We start from the raw sequence: 15,959 nt of genomic DNA, 5'->3' as shown, positions 1-15,959 counted from the left end.
TTTGCTACTCATTATTGGGCTATATTGCTTTTCAGAATACATTATTATAGTGTCTGCACCCATTTTTCTAGTAATACAGCTTTGAGTTAATAATATACGTTATAGTCATTAATTTGACATGTAAAAGTCATCCAACTGTTTCATTCTGTACATGGTGATTAAAATATAACTATTCTAATGAAAAAAAATACTGTTGATTACTTAACACAAAGGAACACACAGACAAGAAAAAAGAATTCTTTTCTAAATTTAGCACATGCAGCAGGGGGCACCAGTTGAAGGCAAAAATGAATTCTTCTATTTTTAATCAGCTACAGCTTGTGTCCTGTTCATACTTAAATAATGTGGTAGTTAATTGTTTTCCTGTTGGTTTTCTTGATGGTTTTAACTTCTCAGTTCTAAAGCTGTGTTGAAGACGTTGATAACTACTCTCAACTTATTAATTCAAACATAACTTCTTACAACCATCCAATTTAGTAATTACACAAATTTTTTCCTTAAAAGTGGAGACACATTTAATAAATAATTACTTGTTTGGAATAAGGCATTATTATTAGATTTTTAATACTGTTTCTACAAAATGTGTTTTTGTTAATGAGAAAAGGAATGCCCTAATGATTTGAAAGCTTAATTTGTTTTCTTTACATGTGAAGCAAATGAATTTAAAATCTGGAAACCTGTTCCCTTTAGCTAATAAACAGTTGTGTAGAAATTTGTTTCCAAAAAGGCTTGTTTTTAATATGGGTAATGTCATTAAATAGTTTTTCTTTTGTCCCCCTCGTCCCCATCATCTAGTCCAATATCAGATGGAAATGATGCGGAGCCTTCGCCATGTAAACATCGACCATCTCCACGTGGGCTGGTACCAGTCCACATACTACGGCTCGTTCGTCACCCGGGCGCTTCTGGATTCTCAGTTCAGTTACCAGCATGCCATTGAAGAATCTGTCGTTCTCATTTACGGTTAGTAGGAGTTTCCTTTATTATTCTTTTCTTCCCTTAATATTATTACTACTACTATTTTTGCTTTCTGTCTTTTCGCCTCTAAGAGCAGCCTGGCAGGCCTTCTCAAGTAAATACCAACCCTGTTTCTGCAGCAGCCTCAGCAGCAGCTAAGTCTAGACAGGGTTTCCTTCTTTCTGTTTATTTTTCTTGCTATCAGAGCCCTGATGTGTACATTTTGGAATGCTGGAGTAGCTGCTTCATTTTTATTCCTCCATCTCCCCTCCCTCATTTGAAGGGGCTGGTGGAACTAGACCAGATGTCTAACAAACCCCGATTGCTAGAGTGTCTGGCTCTGTACGTGACTGACCAATCATAACACAGTGTGCCAAGTTTTTTTATACCTCTGACAGCAGCGTACAAAACCTGGACTGTTTCTTAGCACAAAGATTTTTTTCTTTTCGGCCTATTTAATGGTGTTTCCTCAAGCTCTCCAGACCAGATGTTCTGTGCTGTATCAGAACTGTAGGCAATTTAACAGCTTTATAGCCTTCCCCCTCCCCAAACACTCACAGTTTGCCATATCTGGCAGACTTGCATATAGTTTCCAGCTGAGAAGTAAATGTAACGTCCTGAGTATCTGTCAGAAAAAATACTAATGAATACGATCAATCTTATGAGCTGCCCCCAAATTGTTTCAGTATGTTAACAATTGGATTACAGTAAAGAACAAGTTGTTAAAGTGTACTTATACTGGCTGGAAACATTGCATCATCAGACCTTGATGAATTTTCCACTTGTTTCAATCTATTTTGGTTTTCATTTTATCACCTATTGCTAAAAGTTTCACTGTGTTAAGTTTCAGGCAACATGAATGTTAACACAGGTTTTAGGCGAATATTGGCATGCTGGAGCCGTTATGCAGCAAGTGCTAAGCTCCCTTACTCACGGAGTGTTTAAGCGTTAGCTTTGATAAAATTAGTTTCTCTAAAACTAAAGAGACACTTGTGATTGTACTTTGACTTTAGTGGTTTTGTTTTTAGAATCTGCTTTAACTAAAAAATTTGAACAGTGATTGTTAGGATGGATAAATTTTGGAAGGGCTGTTTATTTAAATTAGTGGACTAAGAACTACACAATGTGTCCAGTGAATTTTCATGTTTAATATTCATTAGTACTTTCCTTCTAATTATACAAGATGTATGTAAGATGTATAGAACATATGCTATATTTAATTTTTGTCAAGATTGCTGGTTCTAGCTGAGGAATAGATTTGAAAATAACTGTATTTTGTATCTTCTGTTTATACTTTCGGGAGGAAGTTATTCTGCCTATTATAAGTAGGATGATAGGTTCCTGCATTTTCACTTACTGTTTGCTATGCTGGTTTGAATCTGCTTCAAATTGTGTTCTGATTATTTATTTTGATCTTCATTTTGCAAAGACTATGATAATTAACAGAATGTGCCCAGAACCAGTGTCATTTGGGCACTGGTAGTGACAGAATTCTTAGTAATTTCTTTTTCTTTTCCTTATTTGAGATCCCATAAAAACTGCCCAAGGGTCTCTCTCACTAAAGGCATACAGACTGACTCCTAAACTGATGGAAGTTTGTAAAGAGAAGGATTTTTCTCCCGAAGCGTAAGTGTTTGGGGGCCTATAAGGCATATGTTAAGGATCGGGTGTTTTTCTTTTAAGATATTAGTTTGCCACATGTATTGAATCCTCGGTGGTGGTGTGGTAATGCTTTTGCCATGTGGACGGTAGAAGTTTCTGCATGGCTGAGTGCCACTTGATTTCTCCCTTTCCATGTTTAAACTGTTCTTTATGGAATGTCTCATCTGTTGTTCTCAGCATGAGTGAATTCAGTTAGAGTGGGGATTAATTAGCTACTGGATTTGAAGAAATGTATGATTAAATAAAGGGAGATGGGATGAGTGAGTGTTCAGTGGCTGTCAGATTGTAAGTTCTGTATCAGAACAGTCGTGAGCTGTTTGTCTTATTGTCTGACCTGTTTCATTGGGGGTGTGTGGAAAGATATAAATATTTTTGGGGGTTCAGTAAGGAATGTGGATTTTTTTGGATATTTTATGGGTGACAGGTATGCAAAGAATTAATTGAAAAAGCTGTTTTGTGATCCTACATAATGGCATTGGAATATTTACATTAAAATTTTAAAAATTCAGAATTCTTTCATTTTCTGTTAATTATAGGAATTTTTATTTCTTATTAAAGTTAGTGCTTTTGACTTCATGTAGGACAGACAATTCATTACTAGTTTACCATTTGGCTCCTAAAGAAATTAAGATGCGAAGCATTTAAAAAGAAAAGCTAACTCTTGAACAGTTCCTGGGCATGGTAGTTATAACTAAACTCTGAGGAGTTGCGTTCTCTCCGTGTTCTCAGCCACCGCGTGTGGAGTAACGTGTGAGTGCCCTGCTACTTGTTAATCTCTTGAGTTCAGTTGGCTTTTAAAGTGAACTTTCCAAAAACTAGAGTATTTCTCTTTTCTAGCTATTTTAAATATTTTAGATATAGATTATATAGCATGATTTCCTATGGCATTTACATTTTAGTATCTGAAATTTTGAAGATAACCTGATTGTGAAGAAACAATAGTTTCTTTTGCTAAGAGTCTTATTTTCTAGTCTTATAGCTCCAACTCGGATCATTTTCAGAGTTGTTCAAATCACTCGACTTAGGCTTGACTCTGTAAAACTCTAGTTTCTCTCCCTTTTTAAAAGTGCTAATGAGACAAAAATCCTGAAGAGGGCCTGTAATTAGGGAAAATGTATGAAATAATCAGTTTAACACTTACTTCTGACCATCAGACTAATGTATTTTTAACATGCTTCACAGATTGAAAAAGGGAAATATCACCTTTGAGCACATGTTTGAAGAAGTGCCGATTGTAATTAAAAATTCACATCTGATCAACGTCCTAATGTGGGAGCTTGAGAAGAAGTCAGCTGTAGCAGATAAACATGAATTGCTCAGTCTTGCTAGCAGGTAAGCAGCCCTGTCTAATGAAAAGTCCCTTTTTTATCACTTTCTGCAAAAGAGTCTTTTACTTAGACTTTAACCTGTGAAACAAGAAGAAAATTACTTAAGCACATTTTGAGGTTCTTAAGACATAGTAGCAACATGTAGTACTTGTCCAGCTCTACTAAAATCCAAGGAAAAACACCGTGGTTATTGATAAAGTGAGGTGGTGTTTGAATACTAATAGCTCCTGTTATCATAGGAACGCTCTGCTGCCTTCTCTGTGTCATTTTTGCTTTGAGATGGTCCATGCCCACAGGGGAGGGGTTTTGTGATTTGCCTCAGCTTTATTTATTGTACAGTATCCTTAGAGGCCGTGGTATTAGGTCTGGATATTTAATAATGCTTGGGAGAAAACCAAAATGCTTCTTTGTTTTACTGTGGCATTTGCCCTTGTTCAGATGTAGACTCTATAAGCAGTAAGCTTTCCATTTGAATTTTCAACCAAAATTAGAATTTTCTGAACCTCACACTGGCTTTTGCTTCTTAGACAGTGGTGACATCATTTGCTTCATTGTGACTGCTTTGGCTATCTAGTTGCTAAGATATTATTTATTATATTGATAAAATGCTGACTGAGGCGTTCTAAAACAGATTATTTCCTTTATGAAATTAATGTTTCATTTCCCCTCATTGATTGCTTTTAACAGAAATATGAACAGAGTCATGTATATAGCTCCTCTTAAATTCCCTTTAAGCCTGATGTTAGTGATTGTTTTGTGGCAGGAGAAGGCTAATAGCAAGTAGGTAATCTATCAGTATGCATTTGCTGAATGGCTTAGAAAAACAAGGTGTGTTTTCATAAAGCAACCAGTTTGGAACAGAAGCTCAGTTATTTATCAGGTTTCTAGTTATCCCAGATAGAAGCTAGTACAAAAGAATATGCAGGCTTTGTACTTCTTCAGTATAAGACAAGTAGGGGTAAACCCAGAAGGACCAATATACCCAATGTTCTTCTCCATGCACTGGGATGGGTGGCACTGTGGTTGAAGTGCCACCTTCATTGCATGAATTCATCACAGAGGCCACTAGAAAGTCTTAACAGGGGAAGGAGATGGAAGCTGGATGGTAAACGGAGGGCTCAGTAATACAGCCAGGTTGCAAGGGTCATTTGGCACTAAAGAGTGTACTGTTTGCAAATGTATGTTCATAATAGTCCTTTAATTTGTCTCTTTTAGAAGGTCATATTTTTCTTCATTGCTTTCACAAACACACTCGGCACACCTGTATTTAAAGCATTGAGCTAAGAACCTTTTACAGCATGCAATTTGATGTATTAAGTATATAGTTACATAATAATTTTAAATTTACTATGTGAAAGCTTTTGCTTACATATTATTTACGTCTTCACCTTTCTCCGAGCTTCCTTTATTGAGGATACAAAACAAATACAGCCCTTCTCTGCTTTCCCATTACCAATGAGCTGGTCTGTAATGTCTGTTTGTCCAAAGCGGCATTTAGAATAGCCAAGAAAATGTTCTCAGTTCGCCATAGCAACTAAGATCTGGACAAATATTTTATTATAGTTTTTAATCTTCTGTATTTTATATGAAATAGGAAGAGAATATGTTTGCTTTCCATGTGAAGTTATTTAAAAGGGTAAATTGGTGTTCCTATTGGGAGAAGAGAAAAAAAAAGAAGCAACCTTGAAGCAGTGCTTATACGAATGGACTGTTACTTTGGCCCAAATTGATAGTACTAATTTAAAAGACTGTAATGTAACCTTTGTACCTCTCAAATTTTAATTTCTAACATTAGTAGCATGATGATTGCTAATCATCATTTGCCATAAAACTTTTTCTAAGAAACCGCATCAGAATCATTCTGAAGTAGCTCCTTAAACATTTTGCTTGGTCTTGCTTATCACAACCCGTATGCGTGTTCCAGTTCTTTCATTTACCTGATAACTTTGCTTTATGCTATGAATAAAACATATTGCATTCCCTTCATTTAAAAAATTCTAATTCTTAATTTTAATAATATTAGACGGAAGTTCTGATAATGGTTATTTCATAACAGCCTTTATTAATTTTTAAAAATCAAGCCTTTGGCTTTTCACACATGAAAAAACAATTCTGTTCTTATTTCCTCTTTAAAAAAGTAAACTAAGGGTGGGCATCATACATGAAGGATAATAAGGACAAATTGATACTGTAGCCAGAGCAGACTTATCACTGCACCTCTCCATTCACATCTGTTTAAGTTATCTGTTTTCAGTTCTTTCTTTCCTTGGAAATAAAAGAAAAGACTATATTATTGAAACTGCCAACAATAACTCCGTTTCACGATTCTAGTTGAACTGGTACTGAAAAGATCCCCATAAAATTGCTCTTGGTAGTGGACCTGATTTCCTATGAGTGTTACCTGTGAAATAGTTCTGTATTATTGTTAATTCCTTTTGCCCTTCAAGACCTGTACTGTGCAGATTTTCACGTATTTCTTATTGGTTAGATTTCTGAAGAGCACTATAGTAACAGAAGTGTTATGAAATGTTTAAAGTCCACATACCTGTGCTTGTGCTCTTTCACTATAATTACATATACCTACAACACGTAATGTTAGTACTTTGCGTTAAAGACGCTTTTTAGTAGAGAGGGAAGTTCTCTTCTAGTAGCACCTTTTTCATTGCTAAAATCAGTGTAGTCAGTCTCCAAGATGTAAGGTCTGGAAAAAATAATAGATCTTTCTCTGCAATGGCAGTTAACTCTTCTTAATGGCTTTCTCCAGTGTCATTGCTCTCTCCTCGATCACCCAGTCAAGGATTGGTGGTGATCTTTCCCTTCTGTGAATTTCTTTTGCGCTTAAGAACATAGTGACTTATTTAACAAGTAATCATGTAGTTAATTACAGTATTTCTTGTATTTAATATAGTTCTTTGGGCCTCAGTTCTTTAACTGGTGAAAATGAGGGATCAGTGTCTCCCCTGAGGCCTCATCCAGCTCTGTCTTTTTCTGCACCCTCTCTCCTTGGGTATCTCCAGTTCCTCTCTGTACTGGTTCTTTTCTGTTACATTTATTGACTGGATTTTCCCATTAATTTTTTTTTTTTAATGCTCGACAGTTGAGAAAAATTGAAAGGATAATAAGTAATACAGTGAACACCCATAAACATTGACCTGTATTCACCAGGTGTATGTGTTGCTACATTTGCACCTGTTCTCTTTCTCTCTCTAGACACAAATGGGTACTTTCTTTCCTGAACCATTTGAAAGTAAATTGCAGATGTGGCACTTAACCCCTAAATACTTGAACATGCATCTCCTAAGAGTAAGTAAGGACATTTAAACTTGTTTAAAGTCACCATCATCTTAAACAACAAAGTTACAGAAAAAACACCTTTTGACCTCGTGCCATTAATATCCATCTCCTTTAACCTTTTACTTCATTTTCTCCCCCCTTTTTTTTTTACAGTCAAACTCTTAATAGGATTTTCTATATGTCGCTGTCTGTATTTACTCATTTTCCACTTATCCTAAACACTTAGTATTCCATCTATTCTGTGTTGTTAGAGTTCTTGCTGAAGTTGCAAAAGGTAACTTTATCACGATATTGTTGGATGTTATAGAGTGTTGAAAATTTAATATGTTGATAAACCTTCTTCCTGAAATACTTTCTTTGTAGTTTAGGATACTACCACTGGGTTACTTCTGGGTTACTTCTCATTCTCCACAGTCAACCTTCTTCTGCCCATCCCTAAATATCGGTGTTCCTTGGGGTCTGTCTTCCTGTGTGTGATTCCTGGGGTGATTTCATCTTATTCCTTGTCTTTTGCTACCTTAGGTCAGGGCCTCATTATTTCTTTTCCTGATTACTTTCACAGTCTCCTAACTTCCTGCTTCTAACCTTTTCCTCTTTCATTGCAGTGATCTTGCTAAATGCAAATTGTATGATCATATTACTCCTTTGCTTAAAATATTTGGCTGAGTCCCCATTGTCCTTGGAGTAGCATCCAAACTTATAGCCCAACTTCCAAGAGTCTTTGCACCGTGAGGTCGTTTGCCTCTTCAGTTTCATTGCTCTCTTTTTTCCCAGTCTTGCCCTTCTCCCGTGCTTCTTCTGATGGACTGTTACTTGCAGTTCTTCAGATGTATCATGCTTTTCATGCCAGTGTCTCTGACCATGCTAACTACACACGGTATCTGCAGTGTCCCTCTGCATCTTCCTTGTCTCCAACTCCCATCTTCAGCTCCTTCAAAAACTCAAAATTCAGCTGTCACATAATCTGGAAAGTCTCATCTGATCCCACCAAACTGTCTTTTATGCTTCTGTTCTATTATAGAATCTACTACCACTGTGTTGCATTTCTTTTTGTGTTCCTTGCTTCTCACTAGAGTGCTTTGAGTGCAACAATGTCTTATATAGTATCTTATAACAGAGTGACTGAATATAGTATCTTACAACAGAGTGACTCGAAAAGTAAGTATGTACTCAGTAATGTGTGTGAAAGAATGCATGTGAGAGGGCACAGTATAGTTAAATTTCAGCCCTTAAGTTACTTGGAAAGCATTGTAACTAAATAATCAGTGGATCTGGACATTTGATTAGCTATTGGGGAAAAAAAATCATTTTAATTACTGATCTTGCACCATCAGCTCAAATTATGGATGAATTAAAATCAGATTATTAAGAAATTGGAAAAGAACAGAAAAGTGAATACTTAATCTGATGTCCAAAGAAGAAATATTTAAAAGTGAAAAATGATTCACAAAATTACAATGGAATAAGATAAATATGAAATAAAATTTAATTTGAAAAAAGCACTTGATTCTTCAGTTAAGTCATTAGACCAAGCTGCTGGATCGAGGTAATATAGATAGTGCCAGACTGGGATTAAAAGATAAATTTATCTACACACACACACGCGCACACACACACACACCCCTATGCTCAGCTTTCTAATTATTTTCTTTAGGTTACAGATGGAATCCATGTTTTAACTGGATTTACTTTTAGTCATTCCCAATATTCCCAGTCTGTTTCTTCCTCAGCCTTTTCTTTCTCTGTAAGTGCTGTAACCAACCGTTTAGCTGCTCAAGCCAGGAAACTGGGAGTCTCCCTTGATTCCTCTCTCAGTTCTGCCCACTTTTCTCCATGTTCACTGCCACTGGGCTGTTCCAGGCCGCCACTACTTCTCTCTGCAATGCCACAGTAGATTCTGTGTGTGTGTGTGTGTGTGTGTGTGTGTGTGTGTGTGTGCGCGCGCGTGCAGTTTTAAAGTAAAATTCATGTAAAATAAAATCTAACATTTTAACCATTTTTAAAGAATACAGTTCAGTGGTTTTTAATACATTTGCAGTATTGTGCAATCATTACCACTAATTTTGAAACATTTTCATCACCCCAAGCAGAAACCCCATGCCTCTAAGTAGTCACTTTGCCTCCCCTCATCCCCTTGCAGCCAGTAGTTACTTTCTGTCTCTGTGGATTTGCCTCTTCTGGACGTTTCCTATCAATGGAACCATGCTGTAAGTGGCCTTTTGTGTCTGGCTTCTTCCACTTAGTATAATGCCTTTAAGTTTCATTCATATATCAGTACTTTGCTCTTTTTATAACTCAGTAGTATTTCATTGTATGTACAAATCACAGTTTGTTTATCCATTCATCCTTTTCGGTTTTTTTCCCCAGTTTCTGTCTGTTTTGAATAACGCAGCTATTAACATACATGTACAAGTTTTTGTGTAAGCAAAAAGTTTTCAGTTCTCTTGAGTATATACCTAGGAGTAGAATTGCTGGGTTATATGGTAACCCTATGTTTAACTTTTTGAGGAACCACCAAACTGTTCTCCACTGTGGCCGCATCATTTTACATTCTCCCCACAACGTATGAGTATTCTAATTTCTCCACATTCTTGCCAGCACTCCACAGTGGACTCTTAACTGTCTCCTAGTTGCTACCCTCCAGTGTATTCTCTGCATAGCAGCCAGGCTAAATCATTTTAAAATTTCAGGCAAAACATGTCACCAGGGATTCATGTCAGAGTCGCGGGTTCTCATTCACACTAAGTGACCGTGTGGTTGGGGTGTTGTGCGAGGCAGCTAATGGCTCCTGGTGTGTGCTTGTCTGGCCTCCGTAGCCTGTCTCTGTGCTCCTCCCATGCCAGGCCTCCTCTTTTTACCTGTCTAGTTCTTACCCACCTCAGGCCTTCAGCACTTGGGCTTTCTTTCACCTAGAATACTTTTTGCATGGCTGATTCCTTCTAACCTTGTGCTTCCAGCCTGTCACCTTTTTTTTTTTTTTTTTTTGCGGTACGCGGCCCTCTCACTGTTGTGGCGTCTCCCGTTGCGGAGCACAGGCTCCGGACGCGCAGGCTCAGCGGCCATGGCTCACGGGCCCAGCCGCCCCGCGACATGTGGGATCTTCCCGGACCGGAACACGAACCCGCGTCCCCTGCATCGGCAGGCGGACTCAACCACTGCGCCACCAGGGAAGCGCCAGCCTGTCACCTTTTAAAAGAGATATTGTGACCACACTATCTAAGTGTCTTATCTCCCCTCTTCCCTCCTCCCCCTCCCCATCAAATGTAAGCTCAGTGAAGACCGAGACCAGGAATGTCTCATTCACTAGTGTCTCCTTATTTGCTATCACTGAGGCTGGAACATAATAGGTGTTTAGTAGATACCTGTGTGGAATGAATGAATGAGTACTATTTGTCAGCTAGTGATTTTTAGAGTACATATACGTGTACTGGGCCTTAACATGGTAGGAGATAGTTGTGGGCAGAAATCAGTGAATATGGTGGGTGTTGTACTAACCATTAGCATCTCTTTGTAAGAAGATTTTGGTAAGTAAGCTGCAGTAGAAATTTATGGAGAGGAAAAGAAAGATGAATGACTGTACTTCAGATTTTAGGAAGGGCAGAGGGGAAGGAGCCCTCTTGCTTCATTTGGCCTTGCAGAATAAATGCTATTGTTACTCTTTCAGAACCTGCTAGGTAGAGAAATCATGTGCCAGACGTCTCAGTCCGGTTGCCGGTTCTTCCTTTCTGTGGCTACTGATTTGAATGCTCTGGAGCACAATTGGGGAGAGCAGAGGCGGGGCTCAGGAAACAGGTTCAGGAGTACTGAGCCTAGGTTAAACTTGATTGTTCAGAAAGTACCCATTTTAGATACCCTGCTAGATATGTTTAACTCTTTCTACTCTGACATGTGTATGCTCTGACACTAAGAAATTGAGCTATTTCAGATACCCTTGTAGTTAATAGTTGTGGGTTCGGTATGGAAAGTTTAATAACAAGCCGACTCTCATTCTCTCCTCTGCCTTTGCTTTCCTGTATGTGTGTGCTTTCATTTTTTTTAGCAAATGGCAGATCAGTTTAATATCTCAAAACTACTTAGAGCAGTGACAGAGCTATAACTTTAAAGTATGACACGTCAGTATACTTACTTTATATTTCAGCAGTCATTTGGGGAAGACCCTCCAGTTGCTGATGGACAGAGTGGATGAAATGAGCCAAGATATAGTTAAATATAACACATACATGAGGAACACGAGTAAACAGCAGCAGCAGAAACATCAGGTTGGTATTATGGGAAAATTCAGCAAACATAGAATTTCTTTCGAAGTATGGTGCTTCAAGAGTCATCTTCAAAACGATCTTAATTATCTTTGATAAAGCATTGACTCTTAGCTAGTAACTCTATCATGTTTTAAAAGATTATTCTTTATATATATATTCTTAATATATTATTTACAAGTTGTACTTAAAAATACCTATCTTGAAGAGAGCTGGTAGATTAAGCTCAGATTGTAATGCCAAGGTTATGCAAAAAAGAGATACATTTATTGAGAAAATCAGAGGCAGAGAGATTCTAGAGGGTCACAGCTCATTTCTTTACTAACTATAATTGGTTTGCTAGTGGCTCATTGCAGTACAGTTAGCGGTCTTCAGTTCATTTAAAAAACTGAGCAATTGTGATTAAGAGCAAGCAATTTTGATAGGAAATAATAGATCGACTGTTGTGAAATAGATAGTATAATACAGATTTATCTGGAATTACCTGGATATTCTCATATGCACATCCACACTGCTCTGGCCATTTAATCTTAATCTTTATTAGTGTTGCCTGAAGACCACATGATTTTCACAGTTCCTGGAATACTGTTTTGGACTATATTGCTCTGAAATGTTCTTAGCATTTGATTCATAAATAAGTTGATTCCAGAATGTACATATATGTGAGTGTTTGATTACTCTGTTCATTAAAATGTACTTTAAATTAGATGTTGGTAACTGTAGGATTTTAAGCACAACTAAGTGGTTCTGAGAATATCATATTTAAAAAATTAATTTAATACCAATGTTCATATATTTAGTGAAATTTAAAATACTGTGTTTCTACACACATAGAATTTTTAAAACACATATAAATCTATAAAGTATCATTTTTTTAACTGAAAAGATGGTGGTGAAGATGGTGATGGTGAAAGTCTCTTATAAACTGGGGAGAATAAAACCAGCTTGATCCCATTCCCTTGCTGGTTCTTCCTGTAGGTAAAAGACCCAACTGGAGGATCAAATTGAAAATCTGTCACCAATGAAACAGTTGATTCTGGAAACCAATCTTAGGAGATATTTTTTAGAATTCTAGTATGATATAAATTTTTGCATTTGACATTTATTCCTACTTAGCACCATTCATAACCCTTTTTAGATTTGTCTCACTTCTACTCTCATACCCCATAATGAGTAGAAATTTTTGCAAAGCAAGTTACTTCCCTTATCTAAGGACTTAAAATTTTTACTAGCCTACCCTGGTTTCCCATTATCTGACCTTTTAAGGCTGTGTGTGGGATATTATTTCCTCTGCTGTTGTAAGCAATCCACAGCTATTAGCGTCTTGATTGTAGTTTGAACTATAAGTTTATAGTTGATATATACCTTTATATATAACCCCACTTTCTCTGCATTGAGTCTTAAGAATCCAGAGTTTGAAAGTTTTTGAAGCATTATCTGTGCTAATATTCTTTCTTCGGTGTAGAGCTAAAGCACAGATGATTATCTGTTGTTAGGAAATGATAGTATTTACTGTTATAATAATAACAGGAATGGTGACGTTATAATAGTAACATCATCAGTATTATTGTTACTTTGGTCAGTAAGGATAAAGCTGAAAAAATTCCCCAATATGATATTTCATTACTTAGTTCTTCAAGTTAAGATGAATCATACTTGCAGTGCTGTTTACCCCGTTGTCATAATTGGTCAAGTTACTCCCTTTCGCTCATGAATCTTGAGCTTCTTTGCCTGTAAGCCCCATGTTTCTCACATAACCAGTTTTGTTTTTCTAAATCATTAGTTATATAATCTTAGAGCTCAGAGTGACACTAGAGTTTACAACAAGGAAGTTTTCTTTGACTGTTAACCATATTTAGCCTCTTAGAAGCAAGAGTTATGAAGGGTTACATTTATAAAACCGAGATTGGAGTTCAAAGCAGTGGAGTTTTGCTGATCACATAAGTGAGGGAGGTCTTTTTTCTCCCCAGGTAGAGAAGAATAACCCAATCATTTCCTCTCTGAATTTTAGTATCAGCAGCGTCGCCAGCAGGAGAATATGCAGCGCCAGAGTCGAGGAGAACCCCCGCTCCCTGAGGAGGATCTGTCCAAACTCTTCAAACCACATCAGCCCCCTGCCAGGATGGATTCTCTGCTCATTGCAGGTATTGTTAGCCAGTGCAGAGCATGGCTGGTTTTCTTTATTCTTTAGGAAGCAGGAGACAGGGAGAGATTCACAGGGTAAGACATCTAAAAGTTAGTGTATTTAAAATGGTTAAATGATGGACTTGAATCTAGCACCTGTAATTTCTGAAATTTAAGAATTTGTCAGTCTTTGTTATTTCTGAGGTCCTTTCAGTGCTTCACTCTGTGTTTATCTAAACAAACACTTTTGAGATGGGATTATATAAACTTTCTAAAATGGGAAGGTTTTGTGTGAGTCATCTTTCATGGAAACCAAGAAAAAGTGTTTATCATCTCATAATGCAAAAGACCATTGAGTTCAAACCCCTTACTTTTGATGTTCTAGCCTAGCCTTGAGCCCAGTCTGTAAGTGGGTGTTTGAATTGAACTGAAGTTTTTGACTCAAAGAAGTATTTCCCTTTCTTTGACTTGTATTGTAGCAACATGAATGTAACTCTCCATGGACTTTCTCTGGGGATAAACATTTAACACTGCCTTAAGGTAGTAGAGCCATTGTGTCCTGTGCCAGGACTTGATTTTGAATATATAACATTCATGCCCTTATTTAGCTATAATCACCTTATTTCTGTATGAATGTTGTTGAATACTGTTTGATTCAGTCAGCCAGTTGTCTGAGAGATTTGTTAGAGTGAAAATCCAACTCAGAGAAAAGAGGGTCTTCTGCAATTTCTCAATTCTGTTGATATATTTTTAGTGTGGGGGAAATTCCAAATTCCTTAAAATTCCTTAAAGCTTCCTTAAAGCTTTCTGGTACCTGTATAAATGAGATTCGGGAAACTGAGACACTTACTTAAGGGCCACTTCAAGCAGAATTGTATTTCTTATACTTTCAAGAAATGTGTAACTGTTGCTTCAGATTAGATCATTAGTTTTAAGACTAATGTAGTGGTGGAGCCCTTTCCTCACATGGGCTCCTTGCTCATGCTCTGTCTGGGCTCTGGGGGTGCAGGAGCAGGCTGTTAATATTTCCGGAGCACGGACTGAAAACTACTGTAGTTAACATCTGGGTCAGGTGGGTCTGGTTAGTTTACAGTTCTGTGATTTGGTGTCTCCCTTCTAGCTGGCTAAGGGTTTTCTCACTTGTCTTAGTTACAGTGTTGGTCTGGTCTGCACAGTCAGTACATTTTGATTGACAACTAATATGTGCTTGACTGCTGATAATCTTTTTAAAAGTTGTCGTTTTTCTTCATTATCCATGTAACCAAGAGTGGAAGATAGCTTATTTAAAAAAAAAATTTATATTCTTTATTAATCCCTTATGAACGAATAGAATTCTTAACTCTTTTTAAAAAAAATTTTATTGAAGTATAGTTGCCCTACAATATTATATGTTCCAGGTTTACAATTTAGTGAATCACAGTTTTTTAAGGTTATACTCCATTTAAATTTATTACAAAATATTGGCTATATTCCCTGTGTTGTACAATATAGCCTTGTAGCTTATTTTATACCTAATAGTTCGTACGTCTTGTTATTCCCTACCCCTATATTGCCCCTCTCCCCTTCCCTCTCCCCACTGGTAACCACTAGTTTGTTCGCTAAATCTGTGTCTGCTTCGTTTTTGTTTTTGATTCAAAACATAACAAAATAAAATTCTGATGATTCTGTGTTACGCTGATTTTCTTGTTTGACTAGTATTCTGGGTCATTTTACAGTTTGTGGAACATTATGACTCTCTTTCTCACTTTCCCAAATGCACAGGCCAGATTAACACTTACTGCCAGAACATCAAGGAGTTCACTGCTCAAAACTTAGGCAAACTCTTCATGGCCCAGGCTCTTCAAGAATACAACAGCTAAGAAAAGGAAGTTTCCAGAAAAGGAGTTAACGTGGACTCTTGAGATCACATTGGGGCAATTCTCGGAAGAAACGCGCTTGCATATTGAAAAGTCTTTCTAGCAAATAATAAAATAATAATAAAATAATCTCGACTGCTTGCTCATTTGGTTTTAGACATATTATATTTATCTTCTTATTTTTATTTAGCTTATACCTGTGTATTTCCAAAGATAAAGCAGGCTTGACCAGAAGCATCACCAGGCTCAGACCTACAGGCTCCATCACCTTTGTTATACCTCTGTGGTGCCACATTTCAGCCACCGAGTCCAGTGCTGCTTGTCCCGATGCCCGAGCCAGAGGCCCTGGTACCTACTGTGCATCTAGTACTTCTTCGCTCCCAGGTGAGCGCCCCTGAAGCCCCAGGCTTTGTGTGCTTGCCCCGGCACCCCTGGTCCCCAGGCCTAGAATCGCTTGGCGTGCTTCCCGTGGGTCCGCCTTT

The 15,959-nt window shown here is 37.4% G+C and overlaps 1 protein-coding gene across 2 annotated transcripts in view; it reads left to right on the top strand.

The window, feature by feature from the left end:
* Nucleotides 1-15,606, top strand: part of EIF3H (eukaryotic translation initiation factor 3 subunit H) — an 86,807-nt gene extending 71,201 nt beyond the window's left edge. Inside the window, exons 3-8 of one of the 2 annotated variants that reach the window (XM_019932103.3) lie at nucleotides 796-963; nucleotides 2,484-2,583; nucleotides 3,802-3,951; nucleotides 11,383-11,500; nucleotides 13,509-13,641; nucleotides 15,383-15,606. In XM_019932103.3, the coding sequence (XP_019787662.1) occupies nucleotides 796-963; nucleotides 2,484-2,583; nucleotides 3,802-3,951; nucleotides 11,383-11,500; nucleotides 13,509-13,641; nucleotides 15,383-15,480 (767 nt within the window). In that variant the 3' untranslated portion in view covers nucleotides 15,481-15,606. Of the gene's footprint in view, nucleotides 1-795; nucleotides 964-2,483; nucleotides 2,584-3,801; nucleotides 3,952-11,379; nucleotides 11,501-13,508; nucleotides 13,642-15,382 lie in introns of both variants that reach the window. The other variant, XM_019932102.3, reaches the window with a different exon arrangement.
* The last annotated feature ends 353 nt before the right edge of the window (nucleotides 15,607-15,959 follow it).

The sequence above is a fragment of the Tursiops truncatus genome, chromosome 17, assembly GCF_011762595.2.
Source record: "Tursiops truncatus isolate mTurTru1 chromosome 17, mTurTru1.mat.Y, whole genome shotgun sequence".
Taxonomy (NCBI): Eukaryota; Metazoa; Chordata; class Mammalia; order Artiodactyla; family Delphinidae; genus Tursiops; species Tursiops truncatus.
The sequence above is the reverse complement of the archived record's forward strand: the minus strand, read 5'-3'. Positions and strand labels throughout refer to the sequence as shown.